The 25,949-nt window shown below is 37.8% G+C and overlaps 1 protein-coding gene across 1 annotated transcript in view; it reads right to left on the bottom strand.

Annotated features, from left to right (window-relative positions):
* LOC150087383 (fidgetin-like protein 1) overlaps positions 1 to 25,949 on the bottom strand; it is a 142,534-nt gene that overhangs the window by 64,184 nt on the left and 52,401 nt on the right. The window contains exons 6-7 of the mRNA XM_090372036.1: positions 15,837 to 15,937; positions 12,012 to 12,091 (exon numbers count right to left, since the gene is read on the bottom strand). Of these exons, the coding sequence (XP_090228162.1) occupies positions 12,012 to 12,091; positions 15,837 to 15,937 (181 nt within the window). The remainder of the gene's footprint in view (positions 1 to 12,011; positions 12,092 to 15,836; positions 15,938 to 25,949) is intronic.

A 25,949-nucleotide genomic window follows, 5' to 3' on the forward strand; every position in this document is an offset into this window, starting at 1 on the left:
TTGAAATCACCAAAAGCTACCTAGCATGAGAATTAGCTACCTGCATGCCCTAAAACTCAGTGCAAACCTCTCTTCACTTGCAAGATATGTTCGGGATGGCATCCTTTTACAGTCCTATCTTATCCAATTGAAAGTTTTCTTTGAAAAATATATTTTTATCTTCAGTAATTTTCTTCGGGTATGCTGGAAAAGCCTTTTCTGCTTCAGAATCAGTACTATTTCGTGTTATCTTCAAGTTGTTTACATGACATTTAAAATATACAACCATAGCACTATCTGAAGCCACACTCAAGATGTTGAAAATTTGTCATCTAAATTACATTATAGCTTATTATACATTATAGCATTATGTGCTAACAATTCAATTCAGTTGCTCGGTTCACATTTTGCTTTTTTGCCATCTCACAAGTTTTTGTTGGTCTATCTTGTAATAAAATTGCAGAGGTTTTTACATTGTCCTTCATCTGAATAATTGCATTTGTCAACATAAGATGATTTAATGTTTTAGTGATCACAGCACTTTCTCTTTCAATCCAAATTGATGCAATACATCCATCTGAACACTGAACAGAATTATATTTCTTATTTTCTTTGAAACTAATTCCCTACTTCACTCACACACAGTACTAAGTACTTTTTTCTTTCTTTTTTTTTTTTTATGAAAACCCCAAACATGAAAGGTATTAGAACCTATAGTACATGGTACCATGCATAGGCTGAAGGTTAAGAAGATGAAAGACAATACTTGTTGACATTAGACTAGAATTTCTAGAAATACATACGAAGGGAGGTTGTTCCAAAAAACAGAAGTTGAAGGAATAAATGAGAAAGAAGTAAAATTGGTTCGGTGAGTGTGAAATTGTACAGTAAAAGGATGCTTATTCTTTGTGACATGTGATCAGACTTTGAAGGAGAGAGCAGGAATTATAGGAGCCAATTCAGAAGAACAATGTACATGGAAGTACCTATAAAAAAGGCATGCAGCAGAAACAGAATGACTATGAGACACAGAGTAGAGAGACTTGTTAGAGATGGGTCATGAATTATCCTAACTGCACTCTTTTGAATGGAATCTAGAAGCCTAAGAGAGAGATTTTGGCGACACTGCCCCAGATTGTGGGAACAATATTCCGTGATACTGTGGATTTGTAATTTGTACAAAGTGAACACCTGTTTCAAAAAAAAAAATGCCAGGAGTGAACACTAAAACCTGTTTTATAAATGCAGAGGAAGCAATATTTGTGATGTGCTTGTGCCAAAAGAGATTAGAAGTCAGGGTAGTCCCCAATAGAGAATATGACCTTGCCTAGAAACCAGAGTGTCATTGAAGATAAGCATAGGAGAAAAAGAATCCTTTATGCAAGATATAAGACAGGACTGAGTTTTAGAAGGATTGAAATCAACTAAGTTATCTTTATCCTACTGCAGAATTGCCTGGAGATCAGCAACATTTAGGGAATTGGTAGTGGATATTCCAGAAGTTGAAGCTGTTTGTGCAGTGCAAGGTTTCTTGAACTGAAAGGTGGAATGCAACGTGCTATCATCAGCAAAACTATGGATAGAATTTCCAGTCAATGAAAGAAGGTCATTAATATACAAGAGGAAAAGAGTGGAAGAAAGGACTGAATCACTTTTCCACTGAATTTCTCCAGAGATGGGTAACATAAGCCAGTATATCACCAGTAGATCGACACTGATGGAATTCATACTAGCAATCATTAAACAGATGGAAGGTTTCTAGATAGTTTAAGGAGTTGGCAGTTAATTGAATTCTCCATTACATTAGAAAGAGTAGAAGTACACTGAGTAACAGAAATCATGGTATACCTAACTAGTAACAGGTAGGCCCACCTTTCACCCAGTTAAGGGCAGTCACACAGCGAGACATTGAGTCCACTAGTTCACGAAAGCGTTCCACAGGTATTTCCATCCATGCTTGCTGCACTGCTGTCCATAATTCCACCACATTCTTGGGTGGAGGATACAAAGCTCGAATGAACCTTTCCACAGTATCCCAAAGATGCTCCCCAGGGTTCATGTCCGGTGAACAGGGAGGCCATTCCATGGTGGTAAAATCTGTGGAATGCTCTTCGAACCATGTTCTAGTCACCATGGCTCTGTGGGAAGGTGCATTTTCCTGCTGGAAGGGTCCATTGCCCTGTGGGCACATGATGACCATGATGGAATGCAGATGATTTGCAAGGATGGACACAACCTGGTTCAGAGATGCATCTAGACATACCAAAGGTCCCAACATGTGCCAGTTGAACACGCCCCAGACCATTACCGATTGTCCACTTTCCTGAACAATTCCTTGTTGACATGATGGGTGCATAACTTAATGCAGTTTCCACCTTATATGCACCCTTCCATCCGCTCGAAATAACTGGAAACGGGACTCATTGGACCAGTAGACCCGTCTCCAGTCATCCAAGGTCCGGTGTCGACTTTCTTTTGCCCAGTTGAGGCGGAGAGTCCCGTGTCATGGTATTAGCAATGGGACTCTGGTGAGTCGGCAGCTCCCATAACCCACTGTAGCTAATGATTGCCTGATGGTCTTGGTGAGACATTTCTGGCGCCTCCCTCATTGAAGTCTGGAGTGCAATGATTTGTGTCACTGTCACTCTCCAGTTGGCTGAAACAATGTGAGACAGACATCCACGGCCACATTCATCCACCACCTTTTTCTGCCCACAGCGCTGTCCACGATGAGATGTTATTCCGGAAATGGCGTATTCCCAATACACTTTTGATACTGCCGAATGGGAATAGTACAATTACTGTACCACCTCCACTACAGAGTGACCATTTTGTGTCAGGTAACCACTATTAGCCCTCTTTCGAAGTCGGTTAACTCAAAACGCTTATCCATACTGACAATGAGTTAGCATTAGCATTAATAGAGGCATACAATGCAAGAAAGCAAGCTTATGCAGCATCAGCCAAAAAAAAACTCCCATTTCACTCCTCCGTTCATTCCAAATGCCTGTCCGGCTCAATCTTAAATTTATTTAGGCTATCAACTTCCACAACAAAATTTGGAAGTCTGTTCCACCAATCAATTACCCACTGGCTAAAGGCAAATTTCTGCACATCTATTCTACAACTGTCTTTCCTCAATTTGAATCTGTGCAAGATCCCTTCAGCATTCAGCTTGCTCAACCCATTCAACACCTTATACACCTCAGTCAGATCACATTGCAGGTGCTGCAATTTGCAGAACTTAAGCCTTTCTTGGTAAGAGCACCCCTTTGTTCCCCCCCACCATCTTGTTGCCCTTCTTTGTACTCATTCTAGCAACACTACATCCTTCCTAAAATGAGGCCTCCAGACCTGTACACAGTATTCTAGGTGTGGCCTGACCATTGCCTTATATAATAGGATAATTACCACCCTTACCTGCTAGCAAAATTCCTATTTATCATTTATAAGGCTCCATGACTTTCCCTGGCAGCCCATCTGCACTGCTCAGCAAACTTCATATTTGACTGCACAATTACCCAAGGTCTTTTTCACTTTCCACTTCCCTGAGTGTAGTATCACACAGTTGGTACGTTTCTCTTCAGTTATTGCTATCCATAGGCAGTACTTTGCATTTGTCAATGTTAAATTTCAGTTGCCACTTTTCAGCCGATTTGCCCAACTTATCTAGATCCAATTGGAGTAGCATACTGTCAGTTGGCTGAAACAATGTGAGACAGACGTCCACGGCCACATTCATCCACCACCTTTCTCCAGCCACAGCATGTCCACGATGAGTTACTGTCTATACGAATGCAGTGTACCTATGTACCTGCCAAGCGGTGGGTTCATCCACTAGTGAGAGGGATAACAGTGTCACGTTGTCCAGGAACCAGGTATCCTATGAATTCTGTCCTTTCAGTGTTAAGTGCAATGGGATGATAGTTGGATGGGAGAGATTTGTCACTCTTTTTAGGAATTGGCTGGATATATGCAAATTTCCAACAGAAGGAAAGCACCTATGGAATAAGAAAGTGAAAAAGGCAACACAGAACAAGAGTAAGCCCAGGAGCACAAGTTTTAAGAACAAGTGGAGAAATACAATCAGGACCTGGCACTTTCTTAGCACAAGTGCTCAAAATTCTTTCAACTTCCTTTTTCAGAAGACCACAGGAGGCATTGAATGGAATGTACTAGGAACAGTAGGATATGGTTTACCAAGATCATCAATACACAAGTTGAAAAAAAAATAGAATGCTAGCAGGTCAGCTTTACCTTTGGCTGAAGCTGCAATCGACTATTGATGATCCTGCTCAGATAGCAAACAAACTGAATGAGTATTTTGCATCTACATTCACCCATGAGCAGTTATTAAGGTTTAAAAATGGCAGGAGGTTATCAAATTGTAGCAGGGTGATTAATGATTTTGTAATAACTGAGAGCAAAGTGGAGGAGAAATTGTTGAAGTTAAACATAAGAAAGGCATCTGGGGTGGAGGTAATCAATCGAGTTATATTAGAGGAGGTGGCAAAGCAACTAAGCAAACCCTTAGCCATAATTATGAGAGCATCCTTGGACTCAGGGAAGGTCCCCCACGGACTGGAGATGTGCAAGTGTATCCCCAATTCACAAAGGGGGATCGAAGGGTGACACGAGTAACTACAGGCCAGTTAGCTTAACTTCTGTTCCAGGTAAAATAATCGAGTCACTGGTTAAAGATGCATTGCAGGATCATCTAAACAAGACTGCAGCAATAATTCAGACACAGCATGGGTTTGTTAAGGGAAAGTCTTGTCTGACAAATTTGATAGGATATTATGATGTGGTTACAAAGGAACTGGAAGCAAAAAATAATTTGGATTTCAGAAAAGCTTTTGACACTGTTGAGCATGGAAGACTATTGTACAAATTGGAGCAGAATGGTATTAAGGGTAAGTTGCTACAATAGATAAAAGGATGGTTGAGTGGGAGAAGACAGAGGGTGGTAATCAATGGGTGCTGCTCTTCGTGGACTAATGTTATTAGTGAAGTTCCACAGAGTTCGGTGTTGGGTCCACTGTTGTTTTGCATATTTATCAATGATATTGATGAAGGTATATCAGGCTTAATGTCGAAGTTTGCAGATGATACAAAGGTTGGCAGGGTTGTTAATGACAGTAATGGCAGTGTGCTATTGCAACAGGATCTAGATAATTTGGGCAGATGGGCTAAGAAGTGGCAACTGGCCTTGACAAATGCAAAGTACTGCATATGGGTAGAAGTAACCGCAGAGAAACGTAACAACTGTGTGGTACTACACTTAAGGTGGTAGAAAATGAAAAAGACCTGGCAGTAATTGTGAAGTCAGATATGAAGTTTTCTGAGCAATACAGACAGGCTGCCAGGGCAGGTCATGGGGTTTTGTCAATGATATATAGGAATTTTGCTAGCAGGGAGAAAGAGGTGATTGTCCCTCTGTATAAGGCAATGGTCAAGACCCTCTGTCCCTCTGTATAAGGCAAAGAGGCCTCTAGACCTTAAGTACTGCGTACAGGTCTAGAGGCCTCTTTTTAGGAAGGATGTAGATTTGCTTGAGCGTGTACAGAGAAGGGCAACAAGATTGGTGAGGGGAATGAAGGGACCCTCTTACTAAGAGAGGCTTCAGTTCTGCAAATTGCAGTGGCTGGAGACTAGGCACCTGCGCGGTGATCTGATTGAGGTGTATGAGGCCTTGAATGGGTTCAGCACGCTGAATTCTGATGGGATCCTTCCACTTGTTCAGATTACGAACCTAAAGGGGCACAAATTAAGAAAAGACAGATGTAGATTGGATGTGCGGAAATTTGCCTTTAGCCAGCGGGTGGTTAATTGCTGGAACAAACTTCCATCTGTCATTGTGGAAGTTGATAGGTTGAATAAATTTAAGGAGGAACTGGACGGGCATTTGGAGGGAATGGTGTGTTTTTTTTTTTTTTGGCTGATGCTGCATAAGCTCATACATTTGCTTTCTTGCATCACATGCCACTACTACTACTACCATCTGGTTTTCACAGAGGTGGGCAAAAGTTGCAGCCAATGCTCGACTACCATTTGGGCACGAAGCAAGTTTTATAATCTTATAGTGGTAGATGACTTTCATCAACTGGTGAAATACCACCACTTTGCTTATTGGAGGCTTGAAGTGGTGAAACCCATGTTTAGTCTCTAGAGCAAAGTCCCCCCCCCCCCCCCCGTACTTCTCCTTCAACCCATGCACGGTACTAAGTACTATAGGTTTTGATACCTTTCATGTTCGGGGTTTTCATAAAAAAAAAAAAAAAAAAGTCTGTTCGAAATCTAGTTTGGACTGATTAATAAAGTGCTTTACAATCGTTGTGAGCTTTGGTGTAGGCAGAAAATCAACCTGGAGATTTCGATACAAGACAATTGCAATATGCAACATTCTTGTCCTGAACAGCCTTAGCACATTTATTGTAAAACCAAGGTTTAGGTATAGGACAAGATTTTAAAGTGAAGTGTGGAATAAAGGATTTCATTCTTTTAAGAATAATTTCACTGACATGATCTGAGGAAACAGACACGAGAGGATTTTAAACAGTAATCCGAACAAGGAAAAGAAGAAAGGAAAAATCACAGATCCCATTTTGCATTCTTATAATGCCAAACAACAAGAGGTTGAGAATGGCCATGAGAAAAAAGCTCCATTGTAGAAGAGACCATCACCAAGTTATGATCTGAGGTGCCTAGAGGACCGCTCATCTCGACAATGTACTTAGAAGGGTTTTTTGTGAGAGAAAGATCGTGTGTTGGCTGTGTGGTTAGGACTGTCAGGTATTCTGGTAGATGAATGAACAATATTCTAAAGTCATTAGTAATTGCATAAGCCTCGGCATCTCAACCAGCTAGGTCCGTGTCACTAGAAAACAGAAGCCAAGTGGAGTTGTGAACATTGAAATCACCAAGGAATTAAAATTACCTCACCGTTAGGAAAGTTGGACTGGACACAGTTTCAAAGAGAGGAAGTCAAAGAGTTCCAAGTGATTAATGGAGTTGGCAGAACGATAGAGGCAACAGATGAATTTGAAATAATGTGGTAGAGAGATTTTAAGCCAGAGAAGAACGAAAAGAGGAGATTCCACATTACTCAGTCTCTGACAGGGAATACAGTGCGAACATATGGACAAGTACCACCCTTGAAGTGAAAGGGATCATACAGCGAATAATTAGAACTGAGATGAGCAGACGTTGATTCAACTGATAGCTGGAATTCTGTCAGAAAAAGTATACGGGGTTTTGCATACTGTAAGTGGAAATAGACATTACTGTGATTGGAACTGAGACCACATATATTTGTGAAATGAACATGGAAGTGTTTGGGAAGTTTAGATCTTTCTGCAGATAAGTTTGTTCTTTTAGTTTGACTATTCGTGATGTGTTAACTAGTAAGAAGATGAAGGAGGAGATATTGTATGAAGTAATGAAATTTTTGGAATTGACATATACATGGCAAGAATATACCAAGCTCCTTAGCATAAGGTGGCTTTGACAATGCCCCACATACACACTACTTGCAGTCCCTCCAGTCACTATCTGGTAGAGTAGAGGCAACGAGATTATACACTAGCTGATCTGGAAGCTTCCTAGAGACCAATAGGTTGATCAAAGTGGACTATCTAGCAACCGGCCTGTAAACACCGTTTTAGAGCTGTGCCCTTGAAATGTAAGGAAGACTGGATCTCTCTGTGACAACCTCAAGGATTATAAGTTTTAATTTCAGATTTTTCATTAAAAAAAAAAAAAAAAAAAACAAAACCCTACCACTCATTTTTTAGTATTAGTAACAGCCGCATGGTGCAAGAAAGCCTATGGCTTAAGCTGCACCAGCCAAAAAAAAAAAAAATCCGAACAAAACAATGATAAAAACAAAAAATAAATAAATAAATAAAATAAATAACTAAAAAAAATAATAATTAATAAATAAATAAAATAAATAAAAAGGAAATTAAACCTATCATCCTATGCGCTTCCCTTACCGGAAAGTACTATCCAGATGACCTTTGAATTTCCCCAAACTGTCGGCCTCTGCCACCCATGAAGGCAACTTATTCCAGTAATTTATAACTCGCTGGCTAAAATAAAACTTCCTGCAGTCCAATCTAAACATTTCCCCCCCGTAACTTGAATTTATGTCCCCTAGTTCTAGCATCATTTATAATCTTGAAAATTTTGTCCTCATTCATTTTACTGCTGCCTCTCAGAGCCTTAAACACCTCAATCAAATCTCCTCTAAGGTGTCTAGTTTCCAAACTCTGCAACCCACATATTCGAAGTCTTTCTTCATAAGGACGCCCTTTTGCCGATCTCACCAGACGAGTTACCCTTCTTTGCACCCTTTCAAGAAGCTCGATGTCTTTCTTTAGGTGCGGTCTCCATACTTGAACACAGTATTCCAAGTGAGGTCTAACATAAGCCTTATATAATGGGATTATCACGTCCCTATCTCTACTTGCAAAAGTTCGATAGATCATCGATAGGACACCATGGGCCTTCCTTGCAACCTGTTTACAATGCTCAGAGAATTTCATGTCTGACCGTATCGTAACACCCAAGTCCCTTTCCTCCAGTACTGGGTTTAGTTGAACTCCACCAAGTGAATAAGTTTTTTTGGGATTACTGTTTCCCAGGTGTAATACCTTACACTTTGTTGGATTAAAGCACAGCTGCCATTTTTCTGACCATTCCTGAAGTCTATCTAGGTCTCTCTGAAGAAGCTCAGCTTGACAGTGATCATTAACTACTCTACCAATTTTAACATCTTCTGCAAATTTAGACATCACGCCCTCTATCCCTTCATCAATGTCGTTTATGAAAATTAAAAACAACAGTGGCCCTAATACTAATCCTTGGGGAACCCCACTTCTTACATCAACCCAATCTGAGGAATAGCCATTTATCACAACCCTCTGCCTCCTGCCCTGAAGCTATCCATCTAAGGATTTTCCCAGTGATTCCAACCTGTTCCAGCTTATAAAGCAACCGCTCGTGTGGGACTGAGTCAAAAGCTTTGCTGAAATCTAAATAAACAATGTCGAAATTATTCCCTAAATCCAGCTCGTGAGTGACCCTTTCGAAATAGCGAACCAGATTTGTTAAACATGATTTTCCCTATACCAAACCATGCTGAGTATCCTTGAGAATTTCAATTTGATCCAAATGATCCTGAATTCCACCCTTGATCATTTCAAGGGTGGAATTCAGGAATTCGCTGCATTTCAATCGCTATACAAATCGTCGCCATGGTGAGAAGATCGAAGTACCAATTCACCCTCCCTCCTCCGATTGATCCACCAGTGCAGAGGATTTGCACGGTGGTGGTCCTTATGCAGCAAAAAATAAACTATAGAACAGACAGCACTCTAGAGCAGAGCCACACCACTAACATACTGTAAACTGAATCAGCTTATATAGAAGAAAAAAAGAAAATAGATGGCGACACAGGCTGCAATTCCATGACCATTATTGGCCTCGTGGTCCTCTGTCGATATGGGGCATGATGGTCAGTCTATATTTATTTTGATTTTGTTATCGTTTGGTAGTTCCTTTAACCCTCTTTTGGTGATATTCCACATCTTTCGGAACTGGTACCTCTCGGGGGGGGTACCGCTAAATTATTATATAATTGGCATTATCCTAAAATTTGTATAGTTTTTATTAATTGGATTTAAAACTCAAAATTATACAAGGGTTATCGGGCTACTATTATGTCTATTCTTTTTTTCGTTTGTTTGTTTATTTGGGTTATTTTTATGTTAATTTTCGCTCTACAGTTTTTGCCATACTACTGGCTTATGTTTTATTTTATTTAATTTAAAATATTGGATGTATTTCAGCTTCATATGGAGGAATTGCATGTCGCTGTCTCTAATGAACACCTAATTATTTATTTATTTATTCACTTTATTATAATTTAATTTATGTTAATATTTAATATAATTCAATGATAGTATATATATATATATATATATATATATATATAAGTTGCCTCCGTAGCCAGGTGGGAAGGTGCGTAGCACACGCTTCTTGATTAGACCGGGGTTCAAACCCGTCACCACCAAATACGGAGGATGCGGAAAGGTCAGGGAATGACCACCGCATATCCCGGAGCAATATGGCCTTAGTTGCTAATGCTCCTAAAAACCAAATAACAAACAAACCAACTTATATAAAAAATGATATAACTGGTTTTATAACCCTACTAATTAGAATTATCATTAAGAGCATTGAAAGTTCCAGGCAATGTTATTAATAACTTTGTTAACAATTTTCTCAAGATATTTGCTATAAAGGAGGTGATTACCCCATTACATAAGGGAATAGTTAGGCCACATTTTCAGTACCGTACAGGTCTGAAAGCCTCATTTTAGAAAGAATGTGGATCTGTTAGAACAGGTGCAGAGAAGAGTAAAAGATCAATCAGAGACAAAAAAGGATACCCTTACCAAGAAAAACTTCAGTTCTACAAATTGCAGCATCTGGAAATTAGACACCTGCAATGGGACCTGACTGTTGTGTTCAAGGCTTTATGGATTGAGCAAACAATATGCTGATGGCATCCCTGCTCTTTCTTGGGCAACACACATACAAAGGAAATAATATTTAAATTGAAAAAAGGATGATTGCAGAATAGGTGTATGAAAATTTGCTCTCAACCAGAGAGTGACTGAACTTCCATCTGGTGTTGCTGGAGGCAGATGGTATGAATAAATTTAAGGAAGCATTAGACATATCAGAGGGCATGGGCATGTTTTTTTTTTTTTTTTTTTGCTGATACTGTACAACACTGCATCCTTGCACCATGTGCCACTATTAAAGCTAATACTAAAACGAGTTTTAACTGTTTCAATTTTTTTTTTTTTTTTTTTTTTGAGCATACGAGTAGTTCAAGGTCTTCCAGCATTGTGACCATCTGCTAAATTTACTCTTCACTGTTTGAATCTATGATGCCATCCAAAAGTGGTGTTGCAAGATGGAGAATCATCTCCATAAATGTGATTAATCATTTTCAGTGTTCCAGATGCAGATTTCCCTCATCACTGGTAAAACTTAGATTTGAAAAAATTTCCACATTTCACATTTCTCACTCGTAAATCATGATAAAATAAATGCACTTAAAATGTACGTATCAATTAAGCATATGCTGAATGAGTGAACAAACTTCTATGCATCTTTGGATGCAGTCTGAAACTTGAAAACAGCACTCTTGTTGTGTACACACACACACACACACAGCACATCATATACATACACAGAACATATGACTTTGGATTAGCCACACCTACCTAATACCTCTTGGGACCACCTTTTGCCCAAATACAGACCATACGTCTTGGCATGGACTCCACAAGGTGTTGCAGAGTGTCCTGTGGTAGTGCTACCCATGCATCGTGCAATGTGTCCAGTAATGCCCATATATTGTAAGATGGATGGTTGTAGCACTGAATGTCCTTTTTCCAGTAGGTCGCAAACTTGCTCAATTGGGTTGAGATTAGGTGATTTGATCAACCATGGGAGGACAGAGAATTCGCTCTTATGGTCCTGAAACCAGTTAGCAACCTGCCAGGCTTTGTGGCATGGCACATCTTGTTGATAAAAGCCAGAGTTGTTTGGATACACTCGAGTCATGAAAGAGTGTACTTGGTTAGCAATGATAGAAAGGTTGGCATTCTCATGAAGATGTTGATTCCATGAAGCTGTTGATTAACAGTGATCAGAGGAACGAGGGCATACAATGAACACCAAAAGCACATCTAGGTACCATGGTCTCATGTTGCTTTCTCCAAATGTTAATATGCTGATGGGCATATCCACATTCTGTGTGCACAATCTCATTATTTAGCCATACTCCGTATACATATACACATGTGAGTGCATGTATGTGCACATATAAATTGTATGTATAACTTAAAATGCATTATAGCCATAGTAGCTTATGCGGCATCAAACCCTCCCCCATAACTTAAAATCTGAGAAGAAAAATGCACAGCTTAATTTATCAAAAAAAATTAACTAACCAATTAGAGTTTTTCCTGTTCCTGGAGGACCAAAGAGAAGAATTCCTTTAGGAGGACCTCTTAGACCAGTAAAAATATCCCTTAAAAAAAATAAAATAAAACATTTTTTTTAAATTTTACAAATAGCATGCTAATAAAAAAAAAAAAACAACATAAATTTGCTAAAATAAAGAAAATCATAGCAAATGTTTCAAATGTGCACCTTTCATTTCTATGCATTGTCACCCACCATATGAGGTATTAACTAAAAGTTTCTGGACTGTCCGTGTGATGTGCTAATGACAGCAATGAACCATTAGCTGCTACTAAACTAATTCATTATGAGTTAGTATGACACGTTTCATATCAATAGGATATTATGCTTTTGCAATTGGTATTTAAGTGTGTGTCTGTTGAGTGTATCTTGCAATTTTTGTAGTCGAGTAAGATGGCAGATAGACATTAAGGGACAACAAAACTTGGGAAAACAACTTCAGAGACTCGTGCATTTGGTGATGATGCAATGGGTAGAACAAGCATTTGGTGATGATGCAATGGGTAGAACAAAAACTTTCCAATGGTATTCACATTTCTGAGGCAGCCAAGGTTTGTTTGGGAATTTTGAGCACTCAGGTCATAATGTTAGATGTCTATCATAATGTTAGACTGATGAAAATGTTGAAAAAGTGCATCAAGTCATCCACAAAGATAAACAGCATATAATTAACAACATTCTAGTCATATCAAAAAGTACACGGCTGCACATTTTAAATGAAAATTTAAACAAGATGAATTTCTACAAAATTAGTGCCCTGTTCGCTGAGTGATGAACAGAAACAGAACTGGCTTTTTGTTTGTGCAGGGATCTGCAAGTTCAGGCAGTAAAGGACAGAAACTTCCAAGGTCATAACAGGGAATAATAAAAGCTAGATTTATGGTGGTTATGACTCAGAAAAAAAGTAGCAGTCCCAGTGGAAAAGTTCATCCAGGTAAAAAAAAAATTTATTCATGTTTGATTTGACCTGGCTTACCCTGGAAACTTTTAGCCCACATCTTTATTTGTAATAAACATGCTTTTCAGCACATCATCATCATCAGCCATTTTCAATCCACTGCAGGATGAAAGGCCTCTCCAGCAACTTTCCAGTTACTTCTGTTTTGTGCAATGGGCATCCATTTACTACCCACAAACTCATGAATTTCATCTGTCCATCTCCGTTGTTGTCTTCCAGGTTTTCTCTTAGCTTCTCTTGGGTACCATTCTGTTATTTTCTTAATCCATCTGTCATCATGTCTTTGAGCTATGTGTCCTGCCCAAGACCATTTTAGTTCTAAAACCAGCTTGCTCTTTCGGTTGATTCTCATCAAGTATTCTTTCTAATCTGTTAGTAATGACCCTTGTGAACAATTTGTAGATGTGGGATAACAAGCTAATTGGTCTATAATTTCCAATTTCTGATTTATCTCCTTTCTTATGCAACAAAACTATGATTGCATTATTCCACTCCTTAGGTGCCACACCTTTTCTAAATTTTCAGCACAGCCCTTATCAATTAAATGCCCATCAATTGTCTCTTTCAATTTGTCCAAGGGTGTTTTCATTTGCTTTTATATACTTTTTCACATAGGTAGCTCCACAAGAAATAATCTATAGGATCTGGCTGGCCTATCAACTGCAATACCCCACACTGATCAAGTTAAATACCAATAAGTTTCTTCTCACTTCTCAACCGTAAATTCATTAGAGGAACTAGAGTATTACTAGTTCCAATAACCCCTTGTGCTTGCTGGACTTTGGGTAGATACAGTCAGTTCTACTATAACACACATTTTAGCAAGGTCAATTTGCTCCAATGCGACTGATATATTAGGAACAATGTGAGTATAATGCAGTTTTTGTGTTACTCATGTGAGATTTCGTCTGCAAGTAACACCAGGTGAATGCAAAACCCGGCACCAAGGTGAATGTAGCAACCTGTGCAGCAATACATACAAATTTACGAAGCTTAAAAATGTAAAATGTGTGAGAGCTATATATTCCATTCACTATAGTTGTATTGGTTGGAGACACACACAGTTGTCATTTGCTGTATTCACAAGATATTGTAGGCCGACTATGTTTTCAGGAGCTCACATTTTTCAGTTAGAACAGAAATTTTGTGAGGCGTAATACATGGGCAGAGGAGTACATTTCTAGAGGTCACTACCATAAAACAATAAAAACAATTTGCAGATCCCAGTTTACTGGGCTTTTCTGTTAGTGTCTCAGACATAGATAGCAAGTTTTTTCCCCAGAAACAGGTTTTTTTTTCGTCCAGAAAAACAGGCAAATCGGCCAGAAAACATGCGCAATTTACAGACAGAATACACATATGGGTATATGTAAGGAATAACGGGTGGCCCTAATATATTAGTTTGAGTTTTCCTGTTAGTGCAATCTAATTATAAATGGGTAATAAACTCAATCTTATTGCATTTGCGATAATAGCAATAGCTGGAATTCTGTGAATTTTTACATTATTATGGTGAAATTTGTTTCCTCTTTCATGAAATATTCGATCATATAAAAAACATCAATAAATTTTCAGAATCTTCTCTTCATTCTTATTTTTAATGCACGAAATTGTTACTGCGTATCTCACTTGTGCAATTTGTGCGTGCCATGTTCATCATTATTGATTGCTTATCTTTTTTTTACTATTTTTAATTTTACAATCCCAAAAAAAAAAAAAAAAAAAAGTCAGTGAACAGAAATATCAGTTAGTATGTATATATCACAGTGCTATATTTCCTATAATATTTATTTGTTTATTAGAAATTTAAGATGTTTAAACCCGTGTTAGCAATTTTATTGGGTTTTTAACTTTTTTAGTGTTTTACTTACCAGACTGAACATTTTTTTTTTTTTTTTTGAGTGCTCTGCCCCTATTCCTATTTTTCCCGTAAGCCCTGTTGTTTTTAATATGTGAAATGCCATAATGCAGAGATTTTTAGGAACACATATACCGTGTTACAGCAGAACTGACTGTACCATACCTACCAAAGTCAGCATCACAATCTTAAAGTTACTAATTGATTATTATTTGTCAGGTCCAAGTTTTCATCAAATGTCCAGTCAAGATGCCCAAATAAATGTTAAGGATGCCAAAACAAATTCCTTGATCTGATATGCACAATAGGAGACTTGCATCACATTTATGTTCAAGCCATTAACAAAAATTAGATATACCTGCATATGTCCTAATCACCATCACAGTAGTATGTAAAACTTTTGTGGCACAACACAAGGAACTGCACATATCCTAAGATCCATATGGCATGGCACAAAGAACTGCATGGATTTGGCATAAAGTCACATACAGACAGCACAGTAAACCATCCATTACCTTAAGCTTGTGCAGCACATGATATTAGGCACACAAAAAATGTGCACAAAGCTGCATCCTCAGGTTGTTTCATTCTCTTGACATAGCACCAGCAGGGTTGGCATAGTTTGGCTTGGCACCATCCTCACACAGAGGAGGGGGGGGATGTCACATGTGTATGAAATTGTACCTCATTCTCTGCATTTTCTGTATGATATTCAAAATTTTAACCTGTATGACACTGTAAAAGTATTGCAGGGTTGCCAAAGCTGGCAGGAACTGTCTAGTACTATAAATAAAAAAAAAATAATAATAATCTATACACACTAACCAATAATTATTCTTCATGCAACTGGTACAATCCAGCAATGAGCTCTGTTTTAAGAGACATTCATTTACTCACACTGAATAGCATTTTAAAATACTAATTATTTAAAATGCAGTTGTTTTTATTTTGAAATAAAAAAATATATATACTTACGGTCTGAGCATGGGCCAAACAACTATTTCTTTAATGGTGGTCTTAGCAAATTCCAGGCCCGCAATATCATTCCAAGCAACTGGAGGACCATGATCCATTATCTTTAATAAAGAACACTAGATAAGCACATTCTACAAAAATGTATTTAATAATAAATTTAATATTCATATACATGTCTGTTAACTGTTAAATTTATATGTAGAATCAATTAATCAAAGAGTATGCAATTCCAAATATTTATGAAGGTAAAAGTGAATGCATGGAAATTATTTTGGTAGTTCTGATTTTGAATTCATTATTAATGCAAAAATAATAATAATAGTAAATAAGTGAAATTGGTATAAAGGCATTACACAATTCATTAAGAATTTTCCTTTATTTACATACAAGTTTATATGGCATTGAGATAAAATTCAAATGTGTGTAAAGTGCAATATACACAGAATAGCTAGTAATCAAATGACATTTCACTGCACAAAACAGACATATTTATATGATGAAATCATGGTTAATGCTACCTCTGGGTACCTCTTTTATAATATTCAAATGTATTTTGCAAGGTACTTGTTATTAGCATTAGCAAAGGCATGATGCAAGAAAGCAAGCTTTTTTTTGCTGTTGCTGTATAAGCTTGCTTTCTTGCATCATATGCCTTTGCTAATGCTAAAAATATGTACCTTGCAAAATACATAAACCAAATAAGATGAAGGCAGAAGAACTAATTAAATATTTTAAAATTAAAATCAAAAATAACCAAAGTTACTGAAAGGAATGGGAGGGTGGATGAAACAGAAAGAAACTTATGGCTGCTTAAAGGTTGAAATTATCTAGGAACAGTTCAACCAGCGTAATTTGCTAAATGGAAAAAATCACACTTGCAACAAACAAGCTTAATTTGCTAAATCTAAGAATTTCCATAATCCCTGAAGTCCAGGTATCAATTGAAAAGTTACCTGGAAAACCCAAATTAAACCATATGTAAACCATTAAGGTATGGGATATTATGAACGTTTCATAGCTTCATAAACAGATTCTACCTGGACTTGACTCAGAGAGGAAAAAAAAAAAAAAGGACACTACTTCAAAGCTGTTAAACACTATTAGGCAGTAATACAATATCAAAGCCCTGAAAGATCCAAACACTCCCACAGGATATTGCACCCATAGCACTCTGATGACTATTTGCAGCAAAATAAATTGCTTCAAATAGCTCTGGCTCTTATGCTATATCCATATAGTATTTCTGGAACAGTAATATTGTTTATTGTTGTGCTAGTGTAATATTGTTTCTGAAACAAACAATATTACACCAGCTCACCATCTGAACAGAAGCAAAATAGAAGAAATTATACATATCTGAAAATAACACACTCAGGTGAAAACCAAGATGACAAACTAATTGAACTCTCACCTCACCTTTCCTCACCTTTCCACATCCTCCGTATTTGGTGGTAACGGGTTTGAACCCCGGTCTAATCAAGAAGCGTGTGCTACGCACTGCTGCTCCTGCCCACCTGGCTACGGAGGCGCCTAATTGAACTATAAAGGAATGTTAGATGACTGGTTGAAATATAAACAGAAGTGACTGAAGTGAAATATTTCAATTAATAAATTATACGGAAATGCCAACACTGAGAAACAGTTAACAGTTATGGCTAGGAGGTGAGACAAAGGATGGACATTCCATAAATATATGTAAACACTAGCTAGCCATGGAACATTTTTAAAAGCCTTAGAAAGGCGGGCAGGGCTAAAAACCTGATATATAAAAGGCTACAGAAATATGCAGATTAACTTTTAATTAAATATGATGCTTTGTTGTAAAAAAGCTAGGACTATTAAGCCTCAAGTTATTAAAAGATTTAGTACACCTAAGTTGGTACAGTTGCATCATATCCATACAAACTGAAATTTGTAATGAAAAATGCCAAGATGCATGTCTTGAAATCTCTCATATTGTGAAGATATTTACAAATGAGTCACCTACCCTTTCACCTTGGGTGCCTATCCACCACAGGTGAGGAAGCAATTAGCTCTTAAATTATGCAATTTGGATGGTAGCACTCAACTGCTACCATCCAAACTAATTGTAGTTGTTTATTCAAAGTGCAAGAGTAGGCAACCCATGAAGGATTCCATAATATGAAATCCTTCAGTTTAATACAGTTTGAGAAGGATGTTATGTGGTGGTTTTCCATGGAATCTAGATTTCTGTAAATGACCACTCTTCTATAATGATCACTATACATCAAGGTAATGTTTCGGGAACATTGCCGGAACCCATCCTCAGACCATACATAGGCTGTTTTTAGGGACAGAAAGAAGAGAATAAACCAAATTACTATTATATTAAAATTAATATTACATATACAAAACTTCCAGTGGATAATTACTATATACAATTTATGCATAATAGATTATATATTATTTATTAGTAATAGCAGTATGGTGCAAGTAAGCCACAAGGTTTTGTTGCACTGGCTGGAAGAAAAACATGAGTAGATAAAAAAAAACAAATTATTTGCTTTTCCTCCTGACAGAGGTACCTATCCAGTTTTTTTTTTTTTTATGAAAACCCCAAACACGAAAGGTATCAAAACCTATAGTAGTAGTACCGTGCATGGGTTGAAGGAGAAGTATGGGGGGAGGGGGGGGAGAACTTTGCTCTAGATACTAAACATGGGGTTCACCACTTCAAGCCTCCAATAAGCAAAGTGGTGGTATTTCACCGGTTGATGAAAGTCATCTACCACCTACATAACAATGATGAAGGGAAAGGGTCCAACGGAAAGTGTAAGTGCTGGCAGTGCCAGGAAACAAAACCAAATTGATTTAGAAATGATTAAGAAGTACGAAGCAATAACAATTGTTATTTTGGTTATTAGGAGCATTAGCAACTAAGGCCATATTGCTCGGGGTTATGCGGTGGTCATTCCCTGACCTTTCCACATCCTCCGTATTTGGTGGTAACAGGCTCGAACCCCGGTCTAATCAAGAAGCGTGTGCTACGCACTACTGCTCCTTCCCACCTGGCTACGGAGGCGCCCCACGAAGCATGACAAAGTTTGTCTTCTGTTGCAGGGGATTTACGTCTCGCTGATTCAACAGTGAATACTATTTTAAAGGACAGTGCACATATAAAAGGATCAACAGACTTAGATCAACAGTGATCACAAAACAGTGTTCAGGTGCTATATCAAAGATGGAACAGCTATTAATAATATGGATGGAAAATCAGATTCAGAAGTAAGTGCCCCTGGGTCCAATGGCCATTCACACAAAAGCAAGAAGTATTTATGAAGATATTAAGGATAAGTACGGCAAACCCCAAGCCAAGTTCGTGGTAAGCAATGGGTGGTTTAATAGGTTCAAGCATCGCAATGGTTTCCAAAACATTAAAGTATGTGGTGAAGTCGCCAGTGCCAATTCTGGAAATCCTTGTGCATTTAAGGGCATCAATAAAGCCACCCTACCCATGCATTTCCAATCATACCAGAGAGCATGTATAACAATATCTCTCTCTTTGAAAATTGTTTTAAATGCTTTATTCCTGAGGTTGAAAAATATTGTAACGACAATGACATTCCTTTCAAGATTTTGCTTCTATTATATAATGCTCTGGACATGCTATGCATCTAGATGATTTCAATTCATATGTGAGAGTCATATTTCTACCGCCAAACATGACTTCACTCATCCAACCTATGGATCAGGGTGCTATTTCCAATTTAAAAGCATACTATTTACACACATTTGCTCAGGCATTGTCTGCAGAAGACTATGAGAAAATTTTTACATTAAGAGACTCTTGGAAATCTTACAATATTTACCACGCCATCTTAAACATTAATAAGGCCTGGGCAGAAATAACTAAAAGTTGTTTAAATGGCACATGGAAGAAATATGGCCACAGCACGTAAGTCTGAAGGGTTTGTAAAAGATGAATCATATGAAGAGGTTACAGAGCTACTTCAGTTCTTGCCAAAGACATGGAGGAGTTAATATAAAGATGAAGGAAGAAGAGAAGGAATTATCTAACGAAGAACTTATTGACTTGCAAGCAGCGATAGTAAAAGAAGAAAATGCTGATGAAGCTCAAGTTGAACCAAACTTGAGAACCCAAGACGCTTCATCACCAGAGAGATGGCAATGGCATTTCGTGAATTTGCATTGGCAATGGAGAGGTTTGAGAAGATCAATCTCGACAGCGAATGATTCTTAAAAGTTAACAAAGGGGTGAATGATATGCTTGCTTGCTACAGAGAAATCTATGATGAAAAGAAAAAGCCACTGTCCAGTCATCCATTTATATGTTCTTTCATAAGGGTGAGCTGCCGACCCGTTCTAAATCTCCACAGCCTTCAACCACCGCAGCAGCATACTTATCACTGAAGAAGTCGATGCTGGCAACGATGCTTGACGTAAAACTTACTGACGTTATACCCCTCTCTTTTTTTGTAATTTTATAATTTTGAAATTTTTTAAAATGCATGCTTTTGTAATTTTTCCTGCACATGAGATAAAAATATGAATAAATACAATAAATAATTCTATTCACACGTTTGTTGAACATTTCTTTTCTGATTTAATTAATTCAGTGAGCACAGTTGCGAGTACTGCACAAGCATGGGGGAAATTCCGACTTACGTTCCGCGGAACGCAACCCTTACATTAATCGGGGAGTGGCTGTACTTCCGCTTGCTCAATTTAAGAACGTGAGGGGGCATCAAACTGAGGAAAGACAGTTGTAGAATATATGTACAGAAGTTTTCCTTTAGCCAGCAGGCAGTTGATTGCTGGAACAGACTTCCATCTGTTGTTGTGGAAGTTGATAGCTTAAATAAATATAAAGCTGAACTAGACAAACATTTGGAGTGACTAGATGGGTGAAATGGGAAGGGGTTTTTTTTTGGCTGATGCTGTATAAGCTTGCTTTGTTGCATCATATGCCTCAACTAATGGTAATATCACCATTTGTACCCCCAAAAATGACATCCGCTCCACAACATCAACCCCCATCCCCAGCAAACATACCCCGGTCCTGTTCCACCTATTCTTTTTGCATAATATATTTCCCATCTCCCTGACAATAGAGTCACCAACAATAACTAGTTCCTGTGGGAACAGTGCACATCCTGCCTATGAATTTATTCAAACTGTGTGCCTCAACTACCTGCAACCTGTTCCAGCAATCAATGACTTGCTGGCTAAAAGAAGCCTTCCTACAATCTAGTCTAAACTTCTTCCCCAGAAATTTGAATTTATGCTCACGAGTTCTGGAATTCCCTATAACAGTGAAAATTATGCCTTTGTTTATTTGACTAACCTATGGTCTGTAGTTACTAACTTCACTCTTAGAACTACCTTTATGTATGGTGATACATTGGCACTTCTCCAATCTAAAGGAATCTCTTGCAAGTCCATAGATGCCCCCATAATTAACTTTAATGATTCAATACACTACTTCCTGGCAGCTTCCCTCAAAATTACTGGGTATATGCCATCAGCTCTAGGAGCCTTACTTGCCTTCATGCTTGAATGTTTTTCTAATAAACAGTCATCCGTAATTTCAAAATCACTAATTTCATAATATGACTCAGTCTCACTTGCATAGCCTCTTGTCGGCGTGAAGGGTCATTTTTCAGTAAATATCAATGCAAAGTACCTGTTCAATTTATCCACAATATCAGCTGAGTTGTCTAAGACTTTCTACACCCATTGCACAAGAATCCGATCTGATTCACTTTTTTGTTCCTTGTATTCACATACATGAAAAATTCCTTGTCCCCGTTCTTCGTTGTCTTAGCCAGTGCTTTCTCATATGCAGCTTTGGCCTTTCTAAACTTATCTGTGGTACTATTAAAAATCAACTTGTAGCTGTTGTAAGCTTCAGTACTTTTCATTGTTCTGTGACTATCCCATGTTATATTTTTCTGTTCTATTTGGCCAGCTGGCTCCACATTCATCCATTTCAGCATCCTCCTCCTGCAAATTTTCTTAATAGTATGTATGCATTCATGGCTTCTGTGATTTTTGCTTTAAAAGTATTCCATAATTCAAATGCATTCACCTTCACTTGGCAATCTGACCAATTCACAGATGCCATATAACACCTTAAACTGTCAAAGTCCCCTATTCTGAAGTTAAAACCTGTGCCTTTAACTACTGCAACACCTTTCTTCATCTTCCAACTCATGACTGTTAAGAATATTCTCACCCCTAATATTATCTCTGACATGCTGGTACAAATAATAATTTAGTTTATTACAAAGATGTTTCCCCAGGGGGAGTTTCCTTCCCACTTATTCCAATCAATCTGAGGCAGACTGAAGTCACCCATAATAAGACATTTGCCCTTGCTTGCCCATTCCATCTGCATGTAAAGACTCTTGTCATATTCTTCACAGTATTCTGGTCTGTAGATCACTCCCACACTCATGATACCTTTCTTCCAACTAACTCATACCACACAGATTCTATGCTGGCAGATGTAACTCCAGACTCAGAAAAAGCTCTTTTCACACTCAGGCTGCTTTTAATAAGAACATAATACCACTACCATCCCTTCTATCTTCCCTATTTTTCCTAAACACATTATACATATCATAGTGGACCTCAACATCCCCAATTTTCACATGGCAACATGTTTCTGTTAACCCTATTAGATCAGCATTAGTTGTCCTAACCAGGAGTTCAAATTCAGCCTTTTTATTGACAACACTCCTGACATTACTGCAGATACAATTAAGACTAAGTATTCTTCTACAATTTACTACCCTGACATATCCCTTGAAGTTATTTAGGCTTGTTTCCCCATCTTTCTTATACCGCTCGTTGCTACCCCCAGGACATCTTGCCAACATCGGCTATTGTGGCAACAAACAGGAATTCTTGAGGTGAGTGCGAGCATTACTTTGACCCATATCATCAGATAAATGTGGATCTATGTTACTCTTCTCCCCCTAACTAGCAGTTTCCCTGAACCCCTTAAGGTAACCTCAGTGATACTGGCAAAAATCCTTGCACCACCTTTGTTCAAATGAATACCATCTCTACAAAATAAATTCCTTCTACTTATAAGTGCTGGCCATGCTGATAAAAATTTCCCCTCTAGAGTCTTGCATATTCCCTCAAGTCTTGAGTTAATCCACATTACATTATATATTATTAGTTTTTACCTATTATACTCAAATTGAGTAGTATAATTACCAGGATAAATAAAATAAATTGAAATTAATCAGAATTTTAGCAAAAATTTTATGTGCTCAACAGCTACCACCAGAAGATAAAGTTCAAAATTGAAATAGAAGACAATGGCAGTCTTTCTTTCCTAGATATCCTAATCACACGAAAACCCATAAAGTTACAAATGGAAGTATACTGGAAGCCAACAGATAAAGGGATCATACTGAAATATAAATCATGCCATCCTCAACTCAACTAAAATCAGATCGAAATCTTTCATCTTAAGAGCTTACCAGATTTGCAATAAAGAAAACTTTCAACAGGAACTAGAAGCTATAGCCCTTAGAAATAGTTACCCCCTTACATATCATTAAGAAAACAACAGAGGACAACTCGAAAACCTTGAACCAACCTTAACCGTAATACCAAGGGACCCACCACTGCATACCATATATACCCAACATTAGTGTAAAGATAGCAAAAGGGCACCTCCGTAGCCAGGTGGGTAGGAGCAGTAGTGCGTAGCACACGCTTCTTGATTAGACCAGGGTTCGAGCCCATAACCACCAAATACGGAGGATGCGGAAGGTCAGAGAATGACCACCACATATCCCCAGCCCGGTTAGAGGGTGAGGGTTGGCGTCAGGAAGGGCATCCTGCCGTAAAATTGCATGCCAAAACAATAAAAATGCTAATCCCATATATAATGGGAAAAAGTTGGGGGGGGGAGTGTAAAGATAGCAAAAGAAGAAAAGAAATATGGAATCAGCACTTTCTTCAAGTTGTAGGCATCCATAAAACAGATATTAAAACACCAGTTCAACTATCCCAACAATCCTAGAGGCCCTATTTACAAAATAGACTGCAAATGTGGCAGTACATAAGTAGGAGAATCATATAGAAGACTTAGTTCCAGAATTAAAGAACACAAAAAAGATGTTCAATAAGGGAGGATACAAAAAATCATACACAACCCTGCATGCGTTCCAATATGGGGACATATATGCAGTTTAATAATACTAGCATCCTTTCCACAGATCACCAGTACAACAAAAGAAAATTTAGCAGTAGTAGAGGCATATGATATAAGAAAGCAAGCTTATGCAGCATCAGCAAAAAAAAACAAAAAAAAAAAAAACCTCATTTCACCCATCCACTCGCTCCAAATGTTTGTCTAGTTCTGCCTTAAATCTATTTAAGCTATCAACTTCTACGACAGATGGAAGTTTGTTCCAGCAATAAACCACCCACTGGCTAAAGAAAAACTTCCGCACATCTATCCTATAACTGTCTTTCTTCAATTTGAATTTATGCCCTCTCAGGTGATTATTCTGAGCAAGAGGAAGAATCCCATCAGCATTGAGCATGCTCAAACCATTCAAGGCTTTATACACCTCAATCAGATCACCTCGCATTTAAGGAAGCATTCTTTATAAAAATGTTTGAGGCCACTTCCATAAACAGAAAACAAGTGGGTTGAATTTAACTAACAATACTTTAACATATTTAAAAAGACAATAAAGAAAACTGCAAATACTGGAAGAAGCCACTAATCTCAATCCCACCCCACCTCCAGAAATAGGCAGCACAACTACCCAGAGGATCTGAAGGCGAGATTTGGGTTCATCCACCTTGAGGCTACAATTCACCAAAAATTGCTGGATCCAAGATATCCTACTTGGCATCCTGCTATTGGACAATTAATTAGAACCTCATATACAAATAAACTGTTGGCAGAATGTACAATTGGAATTCAGACATTTGGCAAGCAGGAGGCCAGCAACAGGTAAAAAATTCTGATTAACTTTAATTTGAATTTATTTTATTTCTCCTGGTAATTATACTACTCAATTTGAATAGAATAGGTAAAAATTCATAATATATAATATAATAAATAATTTATAATGTACTATGCATAAATTGTATATGGTAATCATCTACTAGATGTTTTGCATATGTAATATTAATTTTAACATAAGAGTAATTTGGTTTATTCTTTTTTCTTTCTGTCCTTTATAAAACAGCCTATGTATGGTCTGAGGATGGGTTCTGGCAAGGTTCCCGATATGTTACTTTAAGGTATAGCGATTTAGTTAATAGCTAAATAAATTATCTTAATATTCACGTGGTATAAGAGTGATCATTATAGAAATCTAGAACATCAGTTTGTTTTGATTTAACTACATACAGTTATATACAAGAAGGTGCAAGCCAAAGGTTTTTGGACTGAGATGATAAAATTTATTTAGACTTATATTAGTTATATGTGGGCATTGTCCCCTTCAAAGTTCACGGCTGGCCACAAGCATATTCAACCAGTTCTTTCAAATGGGGCCCTGCGCTCAAATAGTCTAAATAATAATATCATCCGCATCTTTGCTCTACTTCTATCAACGAGCCTACCGCTGTCTTAATGTCCAGTTACCTACATTATCGACACTCCAAGGGCACTTGTCCGAGTCAACTTGACAATTATTAGAAGTAGAGTGTATACTTCATTCTGAATGTGTACGTTTTGTGAGATATCGAACAGAGAACATTATTTAAAAATATAATTTTTATATTATACTCACTTTCAATAATATCTGTATTGTTTTTAACTTCTGGAGGTAAAGAAATAACAAACAGAGCCCACAAGTAATTCTTCAATAGGGCCCCAACAAATTTTGAGGCTGGCCCTGCCAGAGTTTATATATCAATCTTGGTGCCTGTCCTGCTGATAAAGCACCTCTATAACTCCTGTTTTCTAAAATGCTATCTAACACTTTCTGTGAGTCAGCTGGAATCTGCGATGTCTTGGAATCGTCATTTTTTTAAATTGAATTTTCATTTTGGTAAAAATGAAAGAAGTCACAAAGGACCAGGTTGGGAGAATAGGCAGGGTGTGGGACCATCACCATTTTGTTCTTGGCTAAACTCTGCTGATCC

Source organism: Mastigoproctus giganteus, chromosome 4 (assembly GCF_048544385.1).
Source record: "Mastigoproctus giganteus isolate SK-2022 chromosome 4, ASM4854438v1, whole genome shotgun sequence".
Lineage (NCBI taxonomy): Eukaryota > Metazoa > Arthropoda > Arachnida > Uropygi > Thelyphonidae > Mastigoproctus > Mastigoproctus giganteus.